This window comes from Zeus faber, assembly GCF_960531495.2.
Source record: "Zeus faber genome assembly, chromosome: 3".
NCBI lineage: Eukaryota > Metazoa > Chordata > Actinopteri > Zeiformes > Zeidae > Zeus > Zeus faber.
The window spans coordinates 34,078,161-34,105,203 of NC_137190.1; the positions used below are offsets into that span (position 1 = coordinate 34,078,161).

Here is a 27,043-nt window from a genome sequence, read left to right on the forward strand (position 1 = left end):
CATTATGTTTATCCTCCTCTAAATGCTGTCTCCATTACATGCTTTTCCTAATGTCTTACATTCTGTAGCTCGAGCAGACATCTGTGCTCCCAGCTCTCTCCCTGTTGTGTGAAAATATCCCAGGGACATCCATACATTGCCAGAGATATTGATTGATTCTTTGGATGGTTCTAAAGAGCAGTTCAATGCCAAATGCCTCACTTGTGTGATTCCGAACACAGGTCCAAAATTAATCAACTCGCATGCTGAGTGATGGGGCTTGTTTGGTGCCTCCACGCATGTCCTCCATGGTCTCATCTGGTAAAAGCCTGGCGTGATGAAAGTGGTCCAATGGCATTCCATCAGACCGCATTCTAGTGAATATTTAATTCCGGAAAAAATTACACTGTGGGAGAATGATATAAATCAGTGGTTTTCAAATTCTGGGTCATAACCCTCCGGTGAGTCTCGCGACGCAAGGCAATTAGGGGCGGCAGGATGGCCACATCAATGCATCGAAAAATGATTCCATCTCCCGTTATATATCCAGTCGCTTAGTATATAAAAAAGAACAGCAGAACATTTTTTGGAGGTGGCTATGATTGATACTCAGGGATTACACGACTGTCTCAGAAATACATGACATCCTCGGATGTAAACTATAAATGAGATGTTATTCATTTGTGCGATGGCCAAACTTGTGATGCGGTTTTTCTGTTTTGTGCCCTCCGCTGTCTGGGTGTTTGTCAGTTCCTTATCAGCATCGTGGTGGAGCGTCCAGATGGCAGAGAGATCGCCAAGCCTGTGGAGCTGAGGGTGATGGTAGGCGACGCCAACGATAACCGGCCCACCTTTCCACAGGCACAGTACCACGCTGTAGTCAAAGAGCTGGCCCCACGAGGTGACTGACATTTACTCGCTATCTCATCTCTCCTCTCTCATCCCTCCGTTTGTAACTCCACTCAGCATCTATATCTGTCTGTTTGTCTGTCTGTCTGTCGGACTATCACACACACACACACACAGACACAGTCACACACACACACACACACACACACACAGACACACACACACACTGATCCCCAACTTGTGCAATTATGTATGCACAATAATACAGGTGTTACCTTGTACATACCGTTATAAGCTAGTTAGCCCATACTAATAATTCACATCATAATTTATAATTGTAACCTACTGTTTACACCGTAACATATTTTATCCTGTGGATATCATTTGTATATGTGTATATCTTAAATATCTGACTAATTGTGTTTTGTATTTTTGGCTATTTGTATATGTTTGACGTTATTTTATTGTTTTTATTTTATAACTATTTTATTTTATTATTATTATTTTTATTCTCCTCTTTTTTTGGACTAGTTAAGCTTTTTATTTTTTAATTCTTATGGTCTGTGCTGAAGTGCACCAGACCTCACCAGAAGAAATTCCTCGTAATAGTTAATGTAAATGTAGTGGGTTTGGTTCTGATTGTTAAAGGAATTCTCAGAATAATACTTTTATTCTGTTTTGCAAGTCTTGCATCACTTTACAGCAGGCTTCCCTTGCTTGTAGTCTATACAGCTGGACTCCCTACATAGAGCGCTGCTTCAGAGCTTATTCTTGTTGCTTGGATTAGGAATATTTCTACTAATAGTTAGGGATGCACTGATATCAAGATCAGTATCTGTATCGAGTCAGATACTGTGTTCACATGCTCATACTCGAATACTTATTACCGTTACCAACCCCATGACCTAATATGTGATAGTGACATAGTTGCTGAGATCATGTTCTACATTTGAAATTCTACGTTTGAAGTTCTGTATTCTACGTTTGACTCATCGTGTCTTCAAAATCCATCCATCTCACTCTTCCTGTAGCCTAAAATGTCTGTGATTGTACTGGCCCTCCTCAGTAACTAAGTATCCAAGAGTGAGTAATCAGTACAAGCCTTTTTTGACTCAAAAAAAGGGTATTGGTGCATCCCGACTAATCGAGGAAAGGAATCTCCCCTTACTTTGATATAAGGGCTCAAGGTAGCGCCGTAGACACGGGGGGGTCTTAGCTACTGTCCATCCCCTTCGCTCTATTATGGGAATATAGGGTTTTTTTTAGCAGCAATTATATTAGAGAGCCAACACACGAGTGGATTAAGAGAAGGGGAGGAACGGAACATTTCAGATGAGGCTGAAAGCGGATTGGCATTTCTGCCAAGTCACCAGTCAAAGCAGCATGCAATGGCTGATGAAAAGCATCTTTACATATCAATTTGTGAAATAGAAAAAGCCTTTTGTTTTTACTTTTTTGACAATCTGCTAGTCAAATTGGATTGCAGAGGCAGGACAAAAATAATTGAAAAACCTTTTTGTTTTTGTTTTTAGGTGGGGGTTAACTGACCAAATTGAATCGATTTAGGAGCAGTTTCCAAATTCATATTTCCTATTCATTGGTGCTTTGATTAAAGTAAATACGTGTCAGCTAGCCATAAAGACTGGATTTGATGCCTTTGACAACAGAGAAAAATACTTGGTTCAGTCAACCGTTAGGTTTGAATAAGTGAGGTTCAGATAAAGTTCTGACAGACAACTCTGAGATTAACTTTGAAATGATCTTTATTCATTTTGCATCGCTTCAGTTTGTCATCTGTGCTCTACTACTCATCACTCCTGGCAAGTTGTACAGCAAACATAGAAGTATTTACAGTGAGCTATAGGTGTGATGAGCTCGAACCCCCCCCCACTGGATAGAAGAGTAGAGCCCAACAGGTGAATTGCAGGGAAGGTGGGGGGAGCGCAGCAAAGCAGCAAGCAAGCAGGCAGCAAAGTAGGAAGGGCAGGAGGTATTGGCGCCTTAAATATGTTGGCCCATAAGGGGTGTGGAAGCTTGTGGCGCCGTCAAGTTGTCTGACAGGACTAGCTCCGCAAGCTACGCATCATTTCTACTGTACAAGAGAAGTCGAGATAGCTTGAAAATATATACAATTTCTGTTGGGGGGGCTCAAATAATTAATTTAATGATTTCAACTATTACATATGTCTGTCTACTATATATTAATTTATATGCCATATAATAATCTTAGGTCCAATTCAGACAAACCAATTCAGAGGAAAACTCCTGTCGTCATGCAAATGTATTGATGAGCTCTGACGATTGTAATCATACATTCGATGATGAAATTGAAGAGGAAGAGATGCTACTTGTTGCAACTGCCAGCAACATTTTTTCTGGGGACCCCCAAATCAAGCTTGCTCCGCTTCCGTAGGGACGGAAATCCTGACCGTGCAGGCAGCGGACAACGACGACCCCAAGACGGACAATGTGCGAATCTTCTACCGCCTGGTGGGGCAGATCCCTGAGAGCCCCCGCGCCCTGTTCAGAGTGGACCGCGACTCGGGCGTCATCTCCGTGCAGGCCGACAGCATGGAGGGCACGGCGCCGCAGTACACACTCACCATCACTGCCGAGGACGCCAAAGGTGACTTTCATGCTTTTCAAAGACAAAAATGTTGTTTCAGACAGACTGTGAAATGGTATTTTCCTTTGGGGATGCAATAAACTGAACTTGACCTCTTCCCCCCGAACCCCCAGCTTTTGTTGCCCTTTCTACGAAGGAGCTTGTGCTCTACGTTTTCTCTTGTTGCTCACACATTCTTTTCTTTATAATATAAAGAATATATATCATATGTGTATATATATATATCATATGTGTATATATATATATATATATATATATATATATATATATATATATATATATATATATATATATATCAAGACATATTATGTCTTGATATTGAAATTGTTTATATTGAAAACAGGAATGGGCTGCTCAGAGCCATTCTTCATGAAAATATATCTGTAATATACGAGCCAATTCAGACAATTATTGATGATTGCACAGAAAAAGGTTTTATTGATAATATATATATATATTTTTTTTCAGTGTATTCCTGTTGCTATCTATATATGCTATCTATTCAAAGGCACAAAATAACAATACAAACAACGATCCAAATGAATAAAGATATGAAGGTGGTTAGTTCCCCTTTAATATAAAAAAATGTAATGACAATAATAATATAATAATGACCTTTATTTTTTATAGCACCTTTCATACACAGCATGCAACACAGTAAAAGAGGGGTAGTAGTAAAATCCATAGAAATATAGAAAACAAAAATGCACTTTAGAACCTTATCAGACTGCACAGGGAAATGTAGAACATGCAAAAAAAGCCACTTTGTGGGGTCCTAAAAAAGCAAAATTTTAGGTCCCTCAAAAGTAACTTTTTGGGTTATTTGGATTATTTGGCTCTAAAATAAATACCATAATATAAAATGCCAGCAAAACACCAGATTTGGTGGCAATGTGCCTAAATTTAATTTAGCTTTGGAGTCAAACTTCCACCGTTTAACAACTCAACTTTGCAAAAAAAATCTAACGTTGCAGACTTGGACAAATTTTCTCTGTGAATCTAAGCATTTCAGGTATACAAACTCACCCTTTAAAAAGCATATGTGTAATGTATATATGGACTGGCTTTTGGGATTGACCACCATGCATGACATTGTGGCAGATGCAGCATGAGGCATCGGCCGCTTCACATCGACATATTTTATCCATGAGTGACGAACAGAAGCTATGGTGATGTGGCTTGCAGGTCTGAACAGCTCGTGCACGGTGGTGGTGACGGTGCAGGATGAGAACAACAACCCTCCTGTCTTCTCCCAACACGAGGTAGTTGCACAGATATACATTCACCTATATACCGTATAGTGGAAGACCCCACTTTAAGCTTATTTTAGTTCCATAACGAATAACATGTCAGTGAAAAATAAAGAAAAAATAACATGTATGAGTAGATCAGAGGTCATAATAATAATAATAATAATAATAATTATAATAATAAAACATTTCGAATAAAAATAAATAATGATAAGGACTTGAACTTGCCGTCTGTGGCCTCTGATCTCAGGCCTCAAGAGATGGAATTGTGTTATTGGAGGAGTTTTATTCATTTCGTTGTGCTCTAAATGGGCCAGTGTTCTTTTGAGTTTAATTTGATAAAGCCCCGCTTCAGAGGTCCAGTTTTCTACTGATTTATTTATAGCCCAAAATCCACCTCTATACACACAGCGCTTTGAACCTGCGACGGACCGTGATTCTGCAATTGGATAGCGATCGCCAGGGCCCATGGCTTTAATTTTATTAAGTTATTTTTATTGCATTTTGCTCTCTAGTAAGTTGATATTTTTCAGGCAAGGCCAAAATGGCCAAAATCCTGTCAAATAGTAACAACTAGAGACATTAAACTTTCCCCAGTTCAAATGTTCTATTCCTATATACTAAGCTTTGCATGTTTTGTCAATTTTAGTTTTGTTTAAGAAAATAACACCTTTTCACCATTACCACCAAGCTCTCCAGTGTCTTAACAAAGAATTTAGATGAATTAGCCAATGACGTTGAAATAAGGTGTGACTTATAAGGAAAATTATTATATCTCAATATGGTCATTTGCGAGATCGGTATGAAACTTGGTAGAGATGTTCAGGACTTAGGCAGGAAAAGGCATGTGTGCAAGAGAAGTTCAACCTTAACCCATTGTACATCTCATAACTGGTGGCACAAATGGCTACATATGGGGCTAAATATGATCAAAAAACAACTTTCGCTGAGCATGGACTTTGACATTTTAACTTATGACTCAGCTTGTGATTGGGTTAGGGTAAGTGTCAGTGTTAGGTTTGGGTTTAGGGAGATTGTAGTTCTATGTATCTTTCCATATTTACTAGTAAGGTAATGCTTATATCTTTACATTTTGCTTACTTTTTTACAGCATAATCTTCATTGGACATAAAACCTAAAATTTCTGTTTGCAGCTTTATTTTTTTAATGTAATTATTACTCTACAGCTAAAGGTATACAAGGCAGAGAAGAGTAGTGCCTAATGTAAGTCCATTCATAACTTGCATGCTTGCAATATCTTGGATTATCATTTATGTACTGTACAACTTGAGAAAATTACCAAGGTAATACTACTTACTGACCTTGGGACTTTTCTTGTCATTGGGAACTGTATTGGGATATAGGGCAGTTAATGGCTAATGGCTTTTTCCTACTTGCTATCTTCGGCTTTGTAAACAGGTATCTATGTCTAGTTTGCACTACAGCAATCTAATGCAATTTTCTTAACTTCATAGACATAGACAATTCATAATATTCAAATTACCAATGATGGTTCCTAAAATATTTCTCAGGTAAAAATCTTATAAAGCACCGAGGGAATGACTGACAACTGTACGTACTTCCTCGTTGCCACTCTGGCTCCACACACTTCTGTGTTGGAACAGAGCAAAACGGGCTAAAGATAGCAGGGTAGTTGCAGAAAATCCCCCTTTCGCTGCCCACCCACTCCTACTGAATAATAGAGAGAGGACAGGGGAGGAGGACGCGGGAGAGGGCTGCCGAGCTACGTGGGACGGGAGAGCCTTCAGGTTGCGAAAATGGGCGGCAAATCTGTGGCTATCCCCTTGTCAGACAACATGTTCCCTGACAGAGAACGCTGAACGAACATTATGAACTACAAAGAGCCCGTTGTTCGACCCCTGAACAAAGCAAGTCCCTCACATCGTAACACAAAACAACCCACGTCATTATTTGTCGGCGTTTCACCAACGAAATTGACGTTTCAAATCTCAGAATAATTTTGCAAATCGGCTTGCACTGAGCTGTCTATCTCATGAGAATCTCTTTCCCCTTTACTTTCCTAATCTGTAACTCTTTAACGCTACTTATTCCTAGAGAAGGTTTAGCTGGAAGTGACTGTGGTATACAGTTGGTTTGACTTCTACTGACAAATACTTACTTATTGTTCATCCCTTTGGACAAAAATGTCTAAATGATGTAATACAATGTCATTTAAGGTCATGATCAGCTTTTTGATGGTAATGAATGGATTTTCTCGTCATTGACTTTGAACTGAGCTTGGCTTGACTCTCGCCAGGTGTGCTGTGGAAATCTTTCAAATTCGAAGGGAAATTAGCTCTTGTGTTGCAAGATCCAAATTGCTGCATCATCTAATTCATCAGTTCCAGCCAGAGGACTATTCGTATTGATGACGTGAGAGTCCCAAATTGGTTTTTTTTTTGTGCTTTGTTTGAAAAGTAATGCTCAAACCAGTGGCATAAGTACCAGTGGCCCAGTGGCCGCTAGAAGCCCATCCCATGATGAGCATTTTGCAAGTGCAACATATATCAATGCCAGTATTTACTTCTAAAAAATACATATTTCTATAGATATAGATATTTTAATAATACAATACCAGATAGATATGGTGCTGAACATGCCTAGTCATGCTGTGGTGACATCACAATTGTGTGCTTTTGAGGGTGTGTGTGTGTGTGTGTGTGTGTGTGTGTGTGACTGGGGGGGGGCAGCTTCCTATAGGCAACATAGGTGGCTACCTAGGGCGCCATCACAAGGGGGGGGGGGGGGCGCTGAGAGGGAGTGGTCGGGCCGCAACATTGTGTTTTTACTTTCGATGTTTTTCATTTTACTCTGTTTCCTTATAGAGTGAAACAAAAAAAACTGTGCTTAACGGGGCCACGCGTGTGCGTGTGTGTGTGTGTGTGTGTGTGTGTGTGTGTGCGTGTGTGTGTGTGTGTGTGTGTGCGTGTGTGTGTGTGCGTGTGTGTGTGCGTGTGTGTGTGAGTGTGTTTGTGGGCGGGGAGGAGTTCCAAAAAACATTTGCACTCGGGCCTATCTCCATCATGTTACCCTACTGGCTCAAACTACTGACACACACACCATCACCCCCCCCCCCCACCCCACACACACACACACACATGTAGAGCAAGGTGGAAAAAGCTCTTGAGCAGGTCACGCTTGGAGGTCCAGCTTTTTCCACAGCCATGTGAAGGCCAAGCTATAGGGAGTGATGTGCTCAGTGAGTGCTGACAGGGGCCGCCCAGATCAGAGGCCCGGCCGCTTCGATGGAGGAGTGCCGGGAGTGGCAGATTAAAGAGACATCTAAGTGCGCGATTGTGGCGGAGGTGCGCGAGTCAAAGGTCAACGTACACAGGCCGGTCCCGTGTTAATAACGTGAGATGAACACTCGCATAACTTGACCATGTGGGTTATACAGGGACAAAGCCTGCAGGGCTCGTGCATTCCAGTTATTCACAAGCGCTAATGTGTCGATGTGACTGTTGATTTCATGTGACTTTTTGTATCTGAAGAGCCCCTGGTGGCAGGCCCTGGGTCGCTCTGAAACGGGGGGGAGAGTTGATCCCGATACTGGTGGAGATGGGGTGGCGATGGGAGCTGATACTGGTGGAGATGGGATGGCAATGGGAGCCGATATTGTTGGAGATGGGCGGCGATACTGGTGGAGATTGGATGGAGGGGGCAGCATAAGAAGGCAGCATCTGAAACGACAAACATCAGCAAAGAACAACCGGGACAAATACTCACAGGCGCACACAACCTTAACTTAACCTCAAATTCTTTGTGAATCAAACTCATTTCTCCTTTCTGGCCCCTGACAGTACGGGCCATACCACATCCCAGAAGATGCTCCGACCGGCAGGACAGTGACGGCGGTGCTGGCCGGAGATGCTGATGTCCGAGGAGGAGACAGCTGGCAGGTCACCTACCGCCTGGAGTCTGGGAACGAGGAGGACGTCTTCAGACTGGTGACCGACAAACAGACCAACGAGGTCACACTGGTCCTGTCCAAAGTGAGACCTCACACACACACACACACACACACACACACACACACACACACACATGCACACACACACACACACACACACACACACACGCACACACACACACACACACGTAAGCACAGACAATAAAAGACACACTTGCATATGAAGACATCCAAGAATCCATAACAAAAGTACATCAGGTCTAGGCCCCATATCATGATCACAACTTTGATTTCATCCTCAAATTGAAATGCGCTGTCAGGGTCGGGAAGACTAGAATAGGTTTCGTCTTTAGCATTGAGACGCTGATTAAAAAATAAAGATCCAATTAAATTTTGAGCTCGCCAGGTGTTCTGTGTTTTCAACTTCCATAAAATAAAAAGCAGAATGAAAATTGTGTTGTGTTGTAAACTTGCTCCACTTTCATTCATCTAATTCATCAGTTAGGGCAGAATAGCAGCTCCAGCAGTACAAGTTTCACTCTGAAAGTGAGGACTATTCCTCGTGATGAAAGGTTCCTCTCTTTTTCGAGATTCGGTTCTTGGCAAATTTCTAGGTAAAAAGAGTTTGTCCGTGCATCATCGTCGTTTATGTGGTTCATTATTTTGTACATTCGATATCAATTGAGCCAAACACCTTGGCCTTTTTTCACCTCGGACTTTAATTTAGTCCTCAGTAATTCTTTTCAGTTTTTGAAAAGAAGATTCGCTCTTTTGCGAGTCTGGGATCACCACTAGTGGGCCCTAATAATAAGCACAGATGAGACAAACAGCTTCTTGGTTGGCAGATGCGGCCGTCTGTACTTTTGGCCACGACATCCAACCTGAATGATGTTTTGAAGGAGGGAACAGGCGAGATTGATAGATCTCGTCAGCGAGATCCGGAAGTATGTCAACGTCACCGAACTAGTCATCATTGGCGATGCTAACAGATTTGTGAGAAGTTCAACTTTCCATCAGTATCTCTAAATGATTGTCTTTCTGCATGTCGTACGACACGGGGTAAAAAAAATGAGCAGTTGTCATCTACAGTATGAAGCCCACTGACATTTTTTACGCCTCACGTCTGTCAGAAGGGAAGCCTTTAGCGTGTGTGTGTGTGTGTGTGTGTGTGTGTGTGTGTGTGTGTGTGTGTGTGTGTGTGTGTGTGTGTGTGTGTGTGTGTGTGTGTGTGTGCGTACGTGCGTGCGTGTGTGTGTGTGTGTGTGTGTGTAGTTTTTCAGTTGTGTATTTATGCTTGTGTGTGCCTGGGATTTTAAACAAATTTTGAGTGTTGCATTGGTTAAAACGAATCCTATAGTTACATAGAAACAAAGGCCTGCAGATACTGGTCCTGCCTCATAGCAGCTTCACAGTAGGCTATACTGTAGCTACCATTACATTTTATCACAATATAATATAACGTGTGATATATTACTTTATTAAATGTAGTGAAGACAGTGTTGCTGTAAATGATGAAAAACCTTTCCAATACAACCCGACTCACAGGTAGCTCACCCTGGTCAACAAGACCAAAATAATAATCAAAATAAATCCCTAATGTTCCAAACAACCAGTAGATCAAATGTGAATGTTTTACCTTTTGGAGCATGAGAGACCAGAGCCACAGGGCTGGGGACATTGTTTCATTATGCATAATTACACACTCCCCGCTGGCCGGCGAGAACATGTAATTAGATTGAGACACCAGCAGTTAACCACTAGACTGTAGACCGGAAACTGACAGTGGAGGGAAATGCAAGGAGGCAACGTGAGGCAGTTGGGGATTTGGTGTACCAAATGGCTGTAATGACGGGGAAAGTATGTAACAGTGTGAGCTCCAGGGTCAAAATAAAATTGCAATATAAAAAACACCCCCATGTTCTCCTCCCTGCGACTCTAGCAGCCCGACAGTTCCGGTGCAGACCACCAAAACAAAACCTCTGACCAATCAGGGAGGGAGGACAAGGAGAATCCTGGGATTCATCATGGGTTAGAAATAGGGGAATATCATGACAAATAGTCTTACCGTTTCTTTGCAAAGTAGTAGAGTATTTTAGTCTTTTTTAAGAGGAGAGTAGCTGACCTCTAAGGCAGCACGTTCTGCCCTTCACTTCTCTACTGTCTCTGTTGAACACGCATTGCAATTATTTCATAACACAGACACAAGTTCAAGTTCAAGAGATTATTTGTCACATACATATACAGTACATGCAGTCATATGCAGTGAAAGGTCATGACACCTGGTGATTACGCACAATAAGCACTTTAAGCTCTGAAAATACAAAAAATTTTGACTATAAAATAACGTTTGTAGTAAACCATTAATTTGGAATTTGGCTTAATATCTAAGACGCACCGTGGTGAGTCTCAGTATACAGCTGTCCTCACAATAGCTGGCATCACACGTCTGTGTATTCATTCAAACTGCAATTACAAATTGTGGAGGGTGGTGTTGCAGTACTCCAGCATGATCTCTGCCCTGCTCGGACAGTTAATAAACTCCTCCTCCTATCCTGTTAGGGCTGGACCTCTAAATTTAGCTAAAGGCAGCAATACCCGGGGTATTGCTGTGTGTGCGTTGCCTCTCTATAGTGTGTTGTGCTGCAGAAGTTAATTAATTCTGGCCTGTTTTCTACTAAATTATTACACATTATTATTACTAATAATGGACCGACATGGATAAAACTTGGACCCCCCCACCCCCTTCTGGGCTGGACCCCTAATAATAACAATAATAACAATAACTAATGTAGCTGCAGGCAGCAATACACAGGGTCCAACTTAGTGGTGTTAGATAAGAATTACAGTTTTCCGAGTTCTCGCAAACCACACCATCACTTTGTATCGACACCAATTACAAATCACAAGTCACTCGTCTTTACATCAGCTTACTACTAAAAATTAGTTATAATTTTCCCAGTTTTCCTTGAACGCAGCATCAGCTGGCGTAATGACAGGTGACTCGAGTTTACAGAGTCCTGATGACACGCAGAATTAATACAATTACTACAATTGAACTAATTACTACAAGCCAATACACAGATTGTGTTTTATTACTTTATGCTAAAAATGAGAAGGTGGCTGTCTACTACCTGCAGTCCTGCCTCACGGTGTCTCTGTGGAAGAAAATCACTCCATGTGGAAATTCCCAACAACACGGTTCCATTCAGACATTTCATCAGCGTTTTTAACCTTTGGGACTAAAATATAACCAATATGATGCAGACCTGTTGCTCTGGAGCTGCAAGTAAATTCCGTGTGTAAGAACACAAACACGGTATATGTTTTTGACTGTTTTCATTTTCGACGCCTACAGTTTGTGTGGACTAACGTCTGGACCAACGTGCACTTACGTCAATGCATGTTGCTCTTCTGGCGCTCAGTTTAAATAATCCTGAAGAACGATGTTTTTAGAATAACGATCGTTCCTGGATGACGCAGTGCGGACACAAAAGAAGAGGTTGGTTCCTCCAGTATTTCTTCCTGTGGTGCGAAAACGTCTTCCTTGAAGGATTATAGTATCTGGAGTTTTGTAAAACGCAGCATGAGCAGCTCGCAAGTCGCCGGATTGGGGTGAGAAAGCTTGGACTTATATAATTTTGGATGATGATGTCAAAAAGCGGCCCGCTCCTGAAAATATTATGACTACTAATATTATGACAGTTTTTCACTAATTTCACTATTAACTACTATTATGAAAGTTTTCCACAAATTTTGCAGAGACATGGTTGGCTGGACCCCTAATAATAACCATTATTTGTATTGCACCTTTCCTCCCCAACATGCAACTAGATGGAAGGCAATCAAATAGTAATGTTAAAAACAAGCAAGATGCGTTACATAAAAATAGGTTAATATGATACTCAATGTGACATTTGCATCATCAATTGCTTTCCTGCTGTTATGACGTGTAGACGTTAGCTTATTCAGCTTTAAGGCAGCTGAGCTTTTTTTGTGAATGTGAGAAATGTACTCTGAATGTGAGCTGTCAATGGAATAAGTACAGAGACCATGGCATGTAAGAGGAGCAGTGCGAAGAATGGAAGAATGGTGGTGATGCCTCTCTGCATATTCGTCTATGACTATCGTCAGGCGTCTTCGCCATGGATACCGCTTGTATAGAAAAACCCGAGCGGGGGCCTGGCTATACGTCATTGATTGGACAGCTATTTGGAGGTGCAGTGTACACTGGAAGCTTTTTGTTTTATTTGGTTACCATGTGGCTCAGTGGGAAAAAGGCCTGGAGAGCTTGACAGGAAACCGCGGCTTTACTTCTTTCATTTTTTTCGAATGCAGATTGCGATCTTTTTAGGGTTTGATTGAAACGATGCGGAAAAAGGTCACACGAATGCTGATACTGAAATACACTATATAAATTGAGGGCGAAAAAAGAGAACCATGACAAAGACAAAACATTTTTCTGACATTTCGAAAGAACAAAAAACATAAACAATATAGTAATATTTTCACTTCTCTGTCTGCTCTGTCAATACGACTTACTGATTGCATATTTGAGCTGATTTTGATTCTATTATATCTTATTTGATTTTACCGACTGAATATGGACAAAAAGTGCCTGTATATACTCAAAGCTAAACAGAAGTTTTCAGGCAAATAAGACCTCCACAAGACTGACTTGCACCAATTCCCTCTTAAGCCCTGGTTATACCTTTGCGTGGTTTGGGCGCGTTGTCGCGTGCCGCCCAAACAGAGAGTGCAGGGTGTTTATAGCTGGCACATTCTCCGTTGAAGTATTCTCAGAAACCACAGGTGGCAGTAGAGAGAAAGTACCGTATGAAGCAGGAGGTAGTAAACGAAGAAGAGCGCTCGTAGACACTAGACAGCACGCAAACATGGCTGCGCGCACAGAATTGGAGCTTGTGCCAAGGAGGAATTGCTGTCCTCCGACAAAAATGCCGAAAAAAGAGAAAAGGAGCTGGTCTGTTGGTCCATGCAGAGACAGGAGAGGGTCCATGCAGAGAGAGGGGTTGAAGTTATGTCCTGCTCAGCATTTTATTACAGAAGAACTTACTGAACCGTATCGTTCAAGAACGGAAACACAAGGTGTAGATATTCTCCCTCATTGCAAGGCTCTCTTAAAACAAACTGCACATAAATGCCAATAAAAACATTACCTTTGATTTGTAAACTGAACTTTACAATGACCCTGTTCATTTACAATCAAATCGCCAAAACTGGGTGAGCTCTTTGCGTATGCTATTTTGTCTCTGCGTCAAAAAGTTAGTAGACCTTCTTGAATTTGACATCTGGCTTTTTCTGTGTATATGTCTATTCAACATATTAGAAATAAAACAGCAAAACACTGATCTCCCATCGCTTCCAATGCATTTCAAGGGAACACCCCTCTCGCCAAGTTAACAAAATCTCGGAGGTGTGCAACCTCGCACCACGACATTGTGCAGGTCCCTTCATGCCAAGGCGCCACCCCACATGCCACGCTTGGCAAGTATGATCCTAGCTTTAGTGGTCTATCTGGAGGGGCCGCTGCAGGATCTGTCCACTTCTACCCCTAGCGAAGATGCTGCAGAGATGCTTTGAGTGGTTGAAGTGTTGTTTTGGGGTACAGTTGCTCATGTGCAGACCCTGGGGCAGTCCATGGCCTCTACTGTCCAGGCACCAAGTGTGGCTTTCCCAGTCCAATCTGTCTGACCAGCACTGCATGGCACGTCCTTGCTGCTCCTATCATCTCTGGGGAAGTTTTTGGACTGCCAGCAGAGTCTGCTCTGGAACAGTTTCGCAGGACGAGGGAGCTGACACACTCAGTGAGACAGGTTCCACCGTGCACAGTTTTGCCGGGAGGTGCATTGCGCATGGTGCCCCTTCGCTTGGGGCACTCTCAGTGAATTTGCAGTGCGTTTTCTAAATGCTGCGCCCGAGTGTGTCAAATAAGCGAAGATTTTTTCTTAATTTGCTTGTGTATGTCTATTTGCATGTGTTTTCTTAAGTTGCAGTGCATGCATTGAGCTTTTGGGGCCACCGTACAGAAGTTGGTTTGATTGCGTTCGGGCCCGATTGCTTCTACCTGGCTATCCTTGATAACCCAGATGCTGGATTTGGATTTTTCTGATCCGAATTTGACCACTTGCATTCCAGCAACCTGAATTTGTTTTTTTACGAATATCTGCAACTTGAATTTTTGGATCAGAATTTTTACACATTGAAATTGGGTTTTCGAAATTAAAGTGATATGTGGTTATAAATAAAATATGAATGTTATGAATTCAAAGTAGTTTAAATTTCAATGTATAAAATTCAATGGCTTTAATTATTCAATAGGTTATTACACTTATTTACTTCTTTACATTTGTATTATCAAAATCTCTCATATGATCTACATTAAACCTTATTTATACATCAATGTGTTGTTTTTACATAATCAATGGCACAAGGCCTAAAGTTTCATCATGGAAAATATTTGTATGATGACATTTGAATCAATGGGTTTGTTTTTTTTGTTTTTTTCTTCCCTTCCCTCTAACTCCAGCTGGCTCGCAGCGGAAAAAACAACAACTGCCTTCCAGTAAATTCAATCACCCCTTAAGTAAGAAAACAGTGGGCTGTTCAGTGTCAAGACCCAGAGTTAGTACTTTACGTCTCATGTCCGTCTTCTGTCGGAAAAGTTGGCAAGCTCTGATCTGCGGCGGCTGTTTGTGTTTGTGTGTGTGTGTGTGTGTGTGTGTGTGTGTGTGTGTGTGTGTGTGTGTGTGTGTGTGTGAAGCCAGTAATGTCAAGAAACTGCACTAGATAGACAGATAGATAGATGATAGATAGATGACAGATATATTATAGATAGATAGATACATATATAGATAGATAGACAGACAGACAGACAGACAGACAGACAGACAGACAGACACACAGACAGACAGGCAGATAGATAGATAGATAGATAGATAGATAGATAGATAGATAGATAGATAGATAGATAGATAGATAGATAGATAGATAGATAGATAGATAGATAGATAGATAGATAGATAGATAGATGATAGACAGACAGACAGACAGACAGATAGCTAGATATTTTAATCATCCTCAGACAGAAATTGTGGCGATGATGTAGCACACAATGGGCAATAATAACAAAATAATAAGAAAAATAATAAGAAAAATAAAAAATAAGAAACAATTTCAATTTACAATAAATCTAAAAAATCACCAATCAATTAAAAAAGATGGAAATTTACAATAAAAAAAAATACATTACATTTAAAAAAATACAATAAAAAATACATTGGTAAATAAATGTACCAAAATTGATTTGGGGAAAAATTACAGAGCATCTGTTGAGCAATCTTTCTCTCCATTTTCCGTCTCAGCCCTTGCATGTGTCTGTGCTCTGGGAAAATCCCTCCCGTTCTGCTCTACAGAAATAGGCAATAATAGTAATAATAATAATAATAATAATAATAATAATAATAATAGTAGCACAATAAAAATACCAAAACAAAGAAAATGCCAATAAATCTGAGGATTACCTGAATAAATATACAATATACAGTAAAGCTAAAGATGAATCATAGATAGAAGATGAGTAATGTACTAAAGTAATAAAAATGTAATAAAAAATAAACAGAATTATAAACCTAAGATAAACAATAAAGACTAAAAATGGCTATAACAATAACCTACTAATAGACAATACGTGTAAACCTACAAAAAAATCCTAGAAATCAACAAAAAGCAAGCATAACTGTCAATGTGCCCTAATCTAGCCATAAACAATAAAATATACCTAACAATGAGCCAGAAAGAAAGAATAAACCTTGAACAATGACATTATTGACATGATATCTGACTATTTCTGTTTTGTATTGTTTGTATTATTTGGCTATTTGTACGTATTCTATTCTTACTGTGTGTGTGTGTCTATATATATATATATATATATATATATATATATATATATATATATATATATATATATATATATATAATTATATATATTTTTTTACTTTTTAAATTATATTATATTTTATTTCATTATTTTTCTATTCAAGTGCATGAATAATTTTTTAGTTATTATTTTTTCTCATCATTTTGACGGTTCTGTGTAGTGTAAGTAATTCTACCCCAATTAGAATGCATATACTGTATATGCTAATCACATACATAGTTTGATTTTACTTAAGCTTTCAAAAAACTGTACTTATAACATTGCTATTTTGCTATAATATCACTACTCTATGGTAATCTGTGGATAGATAAGTACATATGTTATCTAATATTTTTATCTTATTTTATCTTATCTTATCCACAAAGCATAATACATGTGTCCGTGCTTCTGTGTGCAGGTCTTGGACTTTGAGCGAGAGAGTGAGTACATCCTGGTACTAAGTGCCCAGAACCCTGTGGCTCTGGTTCGGGGACGCTACGGCCCGTCGTCCACGGCGACCGTTTCCATTTACGTGGACGATGTCAACGAGGGGCCCATCCTTTCCCAGAGCCACTACGAGGTCACGGTCAGAGAGGGGGAGGAGCCCGGGCGGGTGATTGCCACCATCCGAGGTTACGACCCCGACTCCCACCCAATCAGGTGAATTCTTTGGGGAATCGACCAATAAGAATCACCCGTTTTGTTGTCATACAAAACCAACTTTTTTTTCCAATCTACGCTACAATACAATTGTAATTATTATTATTAATATTTTATATTATATTATTATAGCATATATTATATTAATATTATGATAAAACGAAAACAAAAAAGAAATTCATATCAAAATATATTTATATTTTATTATAATATTTAGAAATTTTGACAAAATATTTGACAAAACAATTTTCTACGTGTTTTATTCACACAGAAAGAGCATGAATTTATTCTGAAACGGTCTTTTCCAATTATTGGTTGCAAAAATAAAATACAAAAATACAAAATAAAAATTATGAGAAAAATACAATTTCTTAGTCAAAATAAAAAACAACATAAATAATAACTAAACTGAAATTCGAAACAAACCGTTCAAAACCTACTGAAATGCTATAGGAATGCACTTCTACATGCATATGCATGATTATTTTAATTAATTTTTTGTTGTCTTTGATTCATATGTTTTGTCCTTGATTAGCGAAGAAAATAAAGATATCCAAAATACTATAGATAAGCTGCTAATGTCAAAGTACCTCGTCCAAAATAGGAAACATTCCTATCTGTAGCATCCACCCTTTGAAAAAAATCATTTTTAATAATTCATGTTTTTAAAATTAATCAATACGAATCACATTTTTTTCAATTCATAAAGAGCAAAAACATGTTAACGTCTCTAAGCGACAGAAACCACTGTGTTCTTTTTTTGTTCCAGATAATCCTAGGTTGCGTTGCATGTTTCGTTTTCTAAATGGAGCTAAAGATAAACTGAAAGATAATTTTTATTTTTTGCTTTTGTTTCATGCTCAGGTATTCTCTGCGGGGGGACACAAAGAGGTATTTTTCCATTGGGAAGTATTCCGGTGAGCTTAAGACTGTGCAGGCTCTGGACCGAGAGGAGAACAGCACCTACACTATGGAAGTCATCGCCGTGGATGGACGTAAGGATGGATGAATGGATGAATGGATGGATGGATGGATGGATGGATGGGGAAAAAAAAAATCACTTTTTTTTTTCTCCAAAAATTAGAGGCTGCAATGCCTGCATATATTATTACAGTATAGCAAAAATTGATGCCGATTCTCACCAATACTACATTTAACTTGTGTCAATAGTAACACAGTTTATATTTCCATAGGAGACTTGCTGAGAAGCTCAAAAATGCAACGTAATTGGAGGTGGCCTTTAATGCACAGTTAAAGATGTATTACAGTACCAAGCGAGACCCCCCAATGCCAAGGAGGTGGGACATTTACTTATGAGGAACCATTTCAGCAGCCCCAAATCACTACATGAGCAACATTACAATTATCTTTTTAAACACCACTTGCTAAGCTGCTATACTCCACCTTGTCGAGGTCTTTAAGTACAAATCACTCACGTAGATGACTCAGTTTCTTTTTTTAACGGTCTATTATCAAAACCCAAAGACTCCCTACTTTTATGTTCAATGAAATTGTTCATAACTGTGATTTTTCTCTTTGTTGGGGGGGGGTGCACATTGAGTCACACTAGTCAAAGAAATTTGCTCTGAAACCTCATTCAAGCAGGAACATTGGTTGAACGGTATTCGAGAGTTGTCTAAAGGCACAGAGAGATATGGTATGGAGGCGAGAGACACCACCAGACAGCTGGATTTCGGCAACTAATAACTTTAGAGACATGGCGACATACAGTCGATGTACGTACAGTATACAGCACATTCAGATTAGTGATGAAAAGTTTGCCTCTTTTTGGAGATTCGGCACATTGCAAACAACACGGCAAAAAGATTTGTTCAATTTTCCCGACTCTTCGTTCGTTTGATTCAGTTGGTGTAATGAGCGAACAGAACCGGCAATTCTCACAAAATACAAAACTGTTGTAAGCAGAACCAGTTAAGTTCAAAATATTGACGCAGTATGGTAGGCGTAAGCGTAGGCGTAGGCGTAAATTCATTTCTCGGAAGAAAGTGAGTGGGATGGGGGACAAAAGTGGGAGTTCAATTACAGCAGTTGTCACTTCCTTGAATTTGCCTTAATGCAGCTTTAACACAATGACTCATATGATTCAGGCAGGCTCCTTTAACAGAGCAGGGAGTTTCATGAGTTGAAATGCCTTCGGTAAGGGTCATCGGTAGGCAACGTTAATACACCGGGCCCTGAAATGTTTGAGAGTCAGCCAAGGGACAAGGAAGCTAAAATTAAAAAAGAAAACGTGCTTCCTCTTTTTTTTTGTCATGTTTTCCAATCCGAGTGCTCGGAGATCGGGGTTTTTTTTCCATCAAACTGCCCTGTGAGTGTGGGGCTGCAAAGCCCTTGGAGACTAGAACTGTGATAAAGGTCCTGTACAAATAAACTTGACTTGAGTGCAGTTCAGCTCAGTTCAGTTCAGTTCAATTCCATCTCCTTATTTCCCAGAAGGCAAATTTCTGGCAGCAACTTAACAGCTTAACTTGACAACTTGTAATGTTCTGTGAGAGTGACCAGGACGGAACCGGATGTTTCTAAATTGACGACTATGAGACTAACTGCTTGTCTTTGGTAGTGTTTGGTCAAGTTTCTGGTGTTTAATGTCAGCGAATGGTTGTTACAGGTACCGGCGATGATGCTTTTCATGGTAAAATATTAACTTAAATTGATATGAGGAGGTTAGTCTGAAAAGGCTTGGACCAAAGCCCGTGACACAGACACCTTTTATGTTTGCAGATTGTGAGTGTCTGTTTGCCAGAATATACACTGGTGAGAAATTATATTGCTGCACGGGAAGTCATGCCATAAATTCCATTTGAAAGTGAGTTAGTGTAGTGGCTGAACTTCAGCAGATTCTTAAAATGAAAGAAAATGAAGATATCTATTGAAAAGTGAAGGGAATTTTAACAAGCAGTGGTCCAAAATGCAGATAGCATAGTTCCACATTTGCTATGGTAAGTATTGAATTTGATTCAATCCAATCTTTATTGACACAAGTCGCAGGGCTCACCACACCGGAACAATAATCAAACAATAAAGAGTATTGATGGGTGAGCCTGTGAGGGAAGTCAATAACCTTTTCCGCTACATGCGATGATTGGTGTAGGAATTTGCCGTTTGCAAAAGAGTGACTGGCATAGTGATTTAGCAATCCGTGCTTAGCAAACTGTTTCTTTCGACATCGAGTTGAAAAGAAGCACAACGTTTGATCACTCACAATACTAGGAAAAAGTACCATCCAGAGCGTCCGGAAGCCAATGTTATTCGGTGGGATTCTTGGGCCGTTAAGGGAGTCAAGTCAGCGTCAACCAGAAGAACACATTACGATACAATTTCCACCAGTTGATTTGACAAAAATGATCTTTTCTTTTTCGTGTGACAACAAGGGAACTCTTCACTATCCGCCTCCACCCTGGTGACCGTGCAAATCCTGGACGTGAACGACAACAGTCCAGTCCTGGTGGGCGACTACTCGTGGAAGTACCTGTGCACCCCCCGCTGGGAGGAGCAGGCACTGGTCCTGGCCTCGCGGGACAGCGACGGGCCGCAACACGGCGGGAGGCTCAACTTCTCCCTCCGCAGCGACGCCACGGTCCGACGGAACTGGAAACTGACGCCTATCAATGGTGAGGCGTGGGTGAAGTGATCGCCGCTGTGTTCCAAAAAGTGCATAAAGTTCATGTATATATATTGTGCGTTAAACACTGGAAATTAATTCTAGTGTTGAAAAACAAATTGCAAGGCTGTACTAATTCATCAGTTCCGTTCAGAATAGCAGCTCTGTTATCCAGCAGAACAAGCTCAAGTTTCACAACTGAAATTGAGAACTATTAGTTGTGATGAAAGGTTCGGCTCTTGTTGGAGATTCGGTTCTTGATGAGTCAGTAAAAAGAGTCGTTCAATTTTCTGACTCTTAGTTCTACCGTTGTAACGCACGGAGAGCAAGTGAGGACTTCCTGAATGAGGAACGAGAGTCAGGAGAGTTGGCTTTCAGTTGTGAATGGAATCCTCTCAAGAATCATTTGATTGTGTCAAAAGTAATTATTATCGTGAAATGCAAAGTGGAAATTCAAGATGAATTATGGCAAACGCCTTGTCCTTTCTTGCCTTGGACCTCAGTAATTATTTTCAGTTCGTGGGTCGAAGATTCACTTGCTTGCTCCCGACTCATTTCAAATTGTCTTGTCACTCACTAACTATAAATTCTAGTGTGTGTGACCTTTTTAGTGGTTAACAAGATAGCGGTGTGCTGTGGGATCATTTCATTCTAAAAAGTGTGCCGTGAAAGAAAAGAAAAAGGTTGGGAAACACTGGCCCATAGTTCACTATAATAGGATTGAAGCAGCAGCAAAACAAACCTGGTTTCCAAAAATTTGAGGCTTATGCACTGAAGCACCAATTTTTTTCGGCCCGATCAAGAACTCGAGTGGCCTTCAAAATGACTGACATTCCGTCATGATTCATCAGGAAACCATTCTAAGGTAAGCGTAGTCACTCCTGTGTAACCGCAGTTTTGCCAAGTGACCATGGCAACAGTCAGTGAGGCTCAAAGAGTATTCAATATGGAGAGGATCCTGCCTCGCTGCGTCCCCGTGGCAGACAGGTTGACTCATCTCATGTATGGACACACTGGCGTCGCTACTGGAAATGGGGGGAGCGGAAAGGCCCACCAGGTCACGCTGTTAAGCAGCCCTTGTTTAATCCATATTCATTTAATAAAACAAACGTTAAGAAACTCAACTGTTGCTTGATATTGACATTAATTTGTCTTTTGAGATACAAACAGAAATAACATTTTTGAGGTGCGGTGAAAATGTCAGCCAGAGAGATCATCACAGGACGAAGGTGAACAAGGTATGACTAGGACGGACCTCCACTAGGGCCACTATATTCCCTGCAGAGCAGAGGTCTGACATGTTGGATGTTTGAGCAATTAGCCCAAACATTTATTTCTATTCTTGTCACTTCCCCACCCTTTCCTTTGCTAATCCAGTCAGTATTGATTGAGCAAAGCAGTAACTACGTATGTCTTCAGAGCCATTTCTGTGACGTCATCAAAGAGGAATCTTTTGGAGTTCTTCAGACCTGCAATGGCCATTATGTCAGCCAGCGCCAATAACACCTGCTGCAATATTAACATGCTGTGTGTGTGTGTGTGTGTGTGTGTGTGTGTGTGTGTGTGTGTGTGTGTGTGTGTGTGTGTGTGTGTGTGTGTGTGTGCGCTTGTGAGTGTTACATTTTCTTGTGCCCAGACTTGAATTAATCTTGCTTGCTGCTGTATGTATGTGTCTGTGTGTGTGTGTGTGTGTGTGTGTGTGTGTGTGTGTGTGTGTGTGTGTGTGTGTGCGCGCGTGCGTGCGTGTTTGTGCATGTGTGAGATCTATGTCGGTGATGTGTCTATTTTAAAGATACTGTTATTATGCACCTTCGCCTTTTGGCACTAGCTGTCAAAAGAGGCTAGAGAAAGCTGGTTACGGCACAGCAGACTTCCTGTTGCATTGACACCCAATCTACAATGCTTCATATAGTACTGCTAGGTAATATTTGATGTGTTGTTGTTGTTATTCATATTATTATTCATATTATTATTCATATTATTATTATTCATATTATTATTATTCATATAATTATGCCGTGATTTTTGTTATAGCCCACTTAAAATATAAATAAATAATGCCAATTAACTCTGGTGTCTATTTCACTTGAAATATCTATGATACAAATTGGAGGCAGGCTTGTCTTAACTCGCCGGCCTGCTTGTGATCAACCAGCTAAACGGCAATAACAGCCTAATTGACTGTTTTGACAGCAAAAATTGAACAGACGTTTATTTAAGTTGCAAAAAAACAACAGCCATGACATTTTCAAGGCACAGCTGACAGTAGACATCTTTTTTCTTTTGCGCCTTGCGGCTGCCATTGCCTAGTGGCTTCTGGATAAGGTTGGGGGAGGGGGGGGGGGGGGTGGAGAAAACTGCTGTTTGGAGGTGCCAGGGTTACCAAACTGAAATGACACTGTTTGAGGACACCCCTCAGGCTTAATGTAACTGATTTAGAAACGGTGTGATCTACCAGAGACATCTAAACTGGCATGACTTCAAACTTATAGTTCTACATGGAGATGTTACAAAGACCCAGGTGGACCTACACAGCGATGGAGTCCTGAGTCATTGTGACTCTGGTTTTAGGTACAACGGGGATAAGGCTTGGGTTCATTAGCCGAAGCATGATCGACCTGCTTTCCGCCGTCAGTCGTTGTTTTTCAAATAGACCCCTTCTCAGTTACTGCGGTGTACCGGGCAAAGTCTTTACCGTGAGGTGGGAGATAGAGGGCCTCTTTAGAGGTGTACTACGGCTCTTGAATCTCTTGACAAGCAAATGGAACATGAAGGGGAGTGACGGTGAGGTGCAAGCTCGGGGTTCAGTACTTTTAGATAAGTCTTTACACCGCTCGATAAGCCCGCCTTCTCCGAGGGGACGAGGGGCTACCGCTTTGACGTCACGGCAGCCTGGGCCTGTATTTCGGAATCCTTTTCGGAGATTAGATAGGTGGTCAGTGAAGTTGGAGCACTCGATCCAGGCGCTAATCTGTCAGTGTTTCTGTTTGAAACGCACGTACAGCATTTGGCGCGGCGACGTTGAACGCTCAATATTTTTCCTTCTGATGAATCCTCCCGTCTTCCTCCAGACACCCATACCAATCTGTCGTTGAACATCCCGTACCTAGCCCCAGAGGTCTACACGGTGCCCTTCACCATCTCCGACAGCAGCTCCCCTCCCAGAAGCACCTTTATCAACCTGCCAGGTAACGCAAATATACTCTCAAATGACCAGCCAACACCCAACACTGGAGGGTTATGGGGTGTCCGGATATGAATGGGCATTAGGGATCGACCCCGTCATAGACAAATGGTGTTAATGAGGTGATGGTTGTAGCAACCATTTTTATATTTCTGTTCAACTTGTATCTTCACTATTTTTTTTTTTTTTTTTTTCAAACCGGGCCTCATTAGAGTGCTGGTTCCCATCATGTATAACTGGTTTATACGTGTGAACACTTTGCTATTGGGAAGAAAAAGAGAGTTAAGCTGTAAAATCATACATCTTCTCACTGTGTTTGAATGCAGTCCAATGGGTTAAACGTTTAAATCTTAAAACAAAAAGTTAAATCTCCTTTTCCGTAATGGGAAACTCACATTATGTTCACATGTGTCTCGTGTATTTGGTTTAAGTGTTTTGAATAACAGTAATATCACATCTAATTAAAAAGTCTTTGTTGCTATTGCCACAGTGCACCCAAAGCATAATGTCGCGCTCCAGTAGGGTGCCGGAGGGAATTGAAGCAATTTCCTGTTTCTAGTCTCTTCTCAGATGTAGCCAAAAGAGCTGATTTGTGGAAGTACAAAAGAGTCAATAAAACCCTGAAAATGCATTTTTCAGCGTGACATTTAGTGCCCGACTATATTGAGAGCTTCCATTATTAAATGTTGGATAGGATCAGATCAAATTATTATATGATTGTTATTTTCTAAGGACTCCAACCTTACCACCTCAGTACGGGTCACTGAAGGTAATGGGTGCAATACCTAAAGTTGAAGCCTTGTTAAAGACTGTGTAAAAAGCGGTGTTGATGCATCCCTACTTTAGATGATGAGTATCTTTGTATTAACGCTATCCCTGTCTTTGTCGTAGTCACGGTGTGTCCCTGCAACACCAGGGGGAACTGCAAGATGGCCGCCAAGCAGCTGCAGGGCATGCCGACTATTCAGTCCACTGTGGGCATTCTACTCAGCACCTTTGGGGTTATAGGTAAGAAGAGGGCCAGGTGCAACCGCTCCACCTACTTCAAAGAATGAGCCAAAATGTGTAAAGCCTGTAAAAAAATTGTATTGCAGGAACAATCCTTATTGTTGTTTTCGTGAGGCTGTCCTACCAGAACCCCAAACCGCCCAGCAAGACCAACCAGGAGAGAGTTCCCCTCAACATTTCGCTGTAGCCTGCAAAGGATTTGTTGGACTTGTGGCCAAATCAACTGCTCCAGCCAACTCTGCCAATCCTACTTCTTCTCCCTCCTAAGTCTCCCTATGCAGAGCTGTTCTATATCTTCCAGGTGAACGGGGAAGCTTGTTTGTTTTCCATAAGCCTAGCCTCAACTGAATGACTATCTGACTGAGAGTGAAAGGAGAGCCTGCCTATTTTTATGCTAATGAAAGGCCAGTGATGATTGGTTGCAATCCAGGATGCGCGTCACAGCTGGGGCCAAATCCGATTTATTTATTTTGTATGGTGATTTTTTTGGTTTAATAGAAATCTGAAAAATATCATATTAGTCGCATTCATTATAGTTCATTATACTGGGACCCATCACACAGCACAAATGACAAGCATTTGAATGAGATCATGTTGGGTTTTTTTTGCATTTCAAATGAATAATTTGTTCCAATGAAATAGCATTTCATTCCCTTCAAATTACTAATCATTAACTTGATTTTGTAATTTGTGTCAATTAATTTGAATTAATTCTAAATACTTCTCAAAATAGCCAACATGCTATCATTATCCCTGAATTTCCCCTACGGAAAAAAAAATGTTGTACACAAATTATTGAGTGTAAATGTTTTGAAATGTTATTTCTATTTCTATTTCTATTTCTATTTCCTTATTTATTTTCAGTTTTCGTAATTCAAGGTTCAGTCACATTGTCTCGTAGGTCAATTTCTCCCTCTGTTCAATAGGTGAAGTTCGTTATGGGCTTTAAGCGTGACTGTGGGAAAAAAATAAAAAGAATAATACATTTTAATGGTAGTAAATTTCCTTTCGTTTTAATCAAAAAAATGTATTTTTAGCCACAAAAACAACTAATAAACTGCATTAATAATATTTTTTATTCAGCGTTTACGATTATAATCAATTGAGATCGATTGCAATTCAAAATAAATGTTGGCATGGGAAATCTGTGTACATTAAAGGAAAGAAATCGCAATTTTCTCATTAGCACAGAACAAATGTTAAAATAATTGTACATATAGAATTTGATCTATATATTTCTTCACAAACATAATTGATACTTAGATACTTTGACGAAACACAATCGCAGATTTGGATCAGAACGTTTTGTAGGTGGGAATGTAATCACTTTACAGTCACTTTTCACCATTTTTGGGCTTACATATCTTTGGATGCACTGAGATGAGTGTATGAGTGTCCCCACGCTGGTGCCACTTCATTGTTGACGTGGACGACCTAACACACAAGCCCAGCTGTAATGAATTCAAAGTGTTGCTAAGAATTTACCACGTAGTGCACGTCCAATGACAAAAAAACAAACATGCAATCTTAATCTAAAACTTAATTTCCATTAATGTAAGTTTTTTAACAAACAAAAAACATAAACAACAAATTGAAATGTCTGTGACAAGGTCTATAAATAAGTAACTTAGTAACTCCATCCGCAGCTTTTACTATGTTAGGCATCATATTATTTAAATGAATACAACTTTGTTTTATTGCTATTCCCATCATGTTATTACTATTTCTATTTTCACTACTATGATGTATTTTTTAATCACTATTTTTATTGTGACTTGGTTTTTAATGCGCCTTTTTCATTTTATGCCCCTTTTCCAACTGTTTTTTTTTTCCTTGTGTAACTGTCGGCATAGTTATTTCCATCAGGATGAATAAACTTTTATTTTCCCTTGTAAGTCTTATCATTTATCATTTAAATGCAGTGTCTACGTGAAATGTCTTTACCTAAGGCCTATTGTTTCTTGGGTAGAGAGTGGATGGATGTGTGGAAAATGTTCA

At 40.3% G+C, this 27,043-nt stretch overlaps 1 protein-coding gene across 1 annotated transcript in view; it reads left to right on the top strand.

The window, feature by feature from the left end:
- Positions 1 to 25,232, top strand: part of cdh16 (cadherin 16, KSP-cadherin) — a gene marked incomplete at both ends in the record, with an annotated part of 45,550 nt that extends 20,318 nt beyond the window's left edge. The window contains 10 exons of the mRNA XM_079997773.1: positions 730 to 880; positions 3,242 to 3,454; positions 4,640 to 4,716; positions 8,526 to 8,717; positions 16,990 to 17,231; positions 18,096 to 18,226; positions 20,624 to 20,863; positions 23,925 to 24,041; positions 24,929 to 25,045; positions 25,132 to 25,232. Of these exons, the coding sequence (XP_079853899.1) occupies positions 730 to 880; positions 3,242 to 3,454; positions 4,640 to 4,716; positions 8,526 to 8,717; positions 16,990 to 17,231; positions 18,096 to 18,226; positions 20,624 to 20,863; positions 23,925 to 24,041; positions 24,929 to 25,045; positions 25,132 to 25,232 (1,581 nt within the window). The remainder of the gene's footprint in view (positions 1 to 729; positions 881 to 3,241; positions 3,455 to 4,639; positions 4,717 to 8,525; positions 8,718 to 16,989; positions 17,232 to 18,095; positions 18,227 to 20,623; positions 20,864 to 23,924; positions 24,042 to 24,928; positions 25,046 to 25,131) is intronic.
- Positions 25,233 to 27,043: the final 1,811 nt, after the last annotated feature.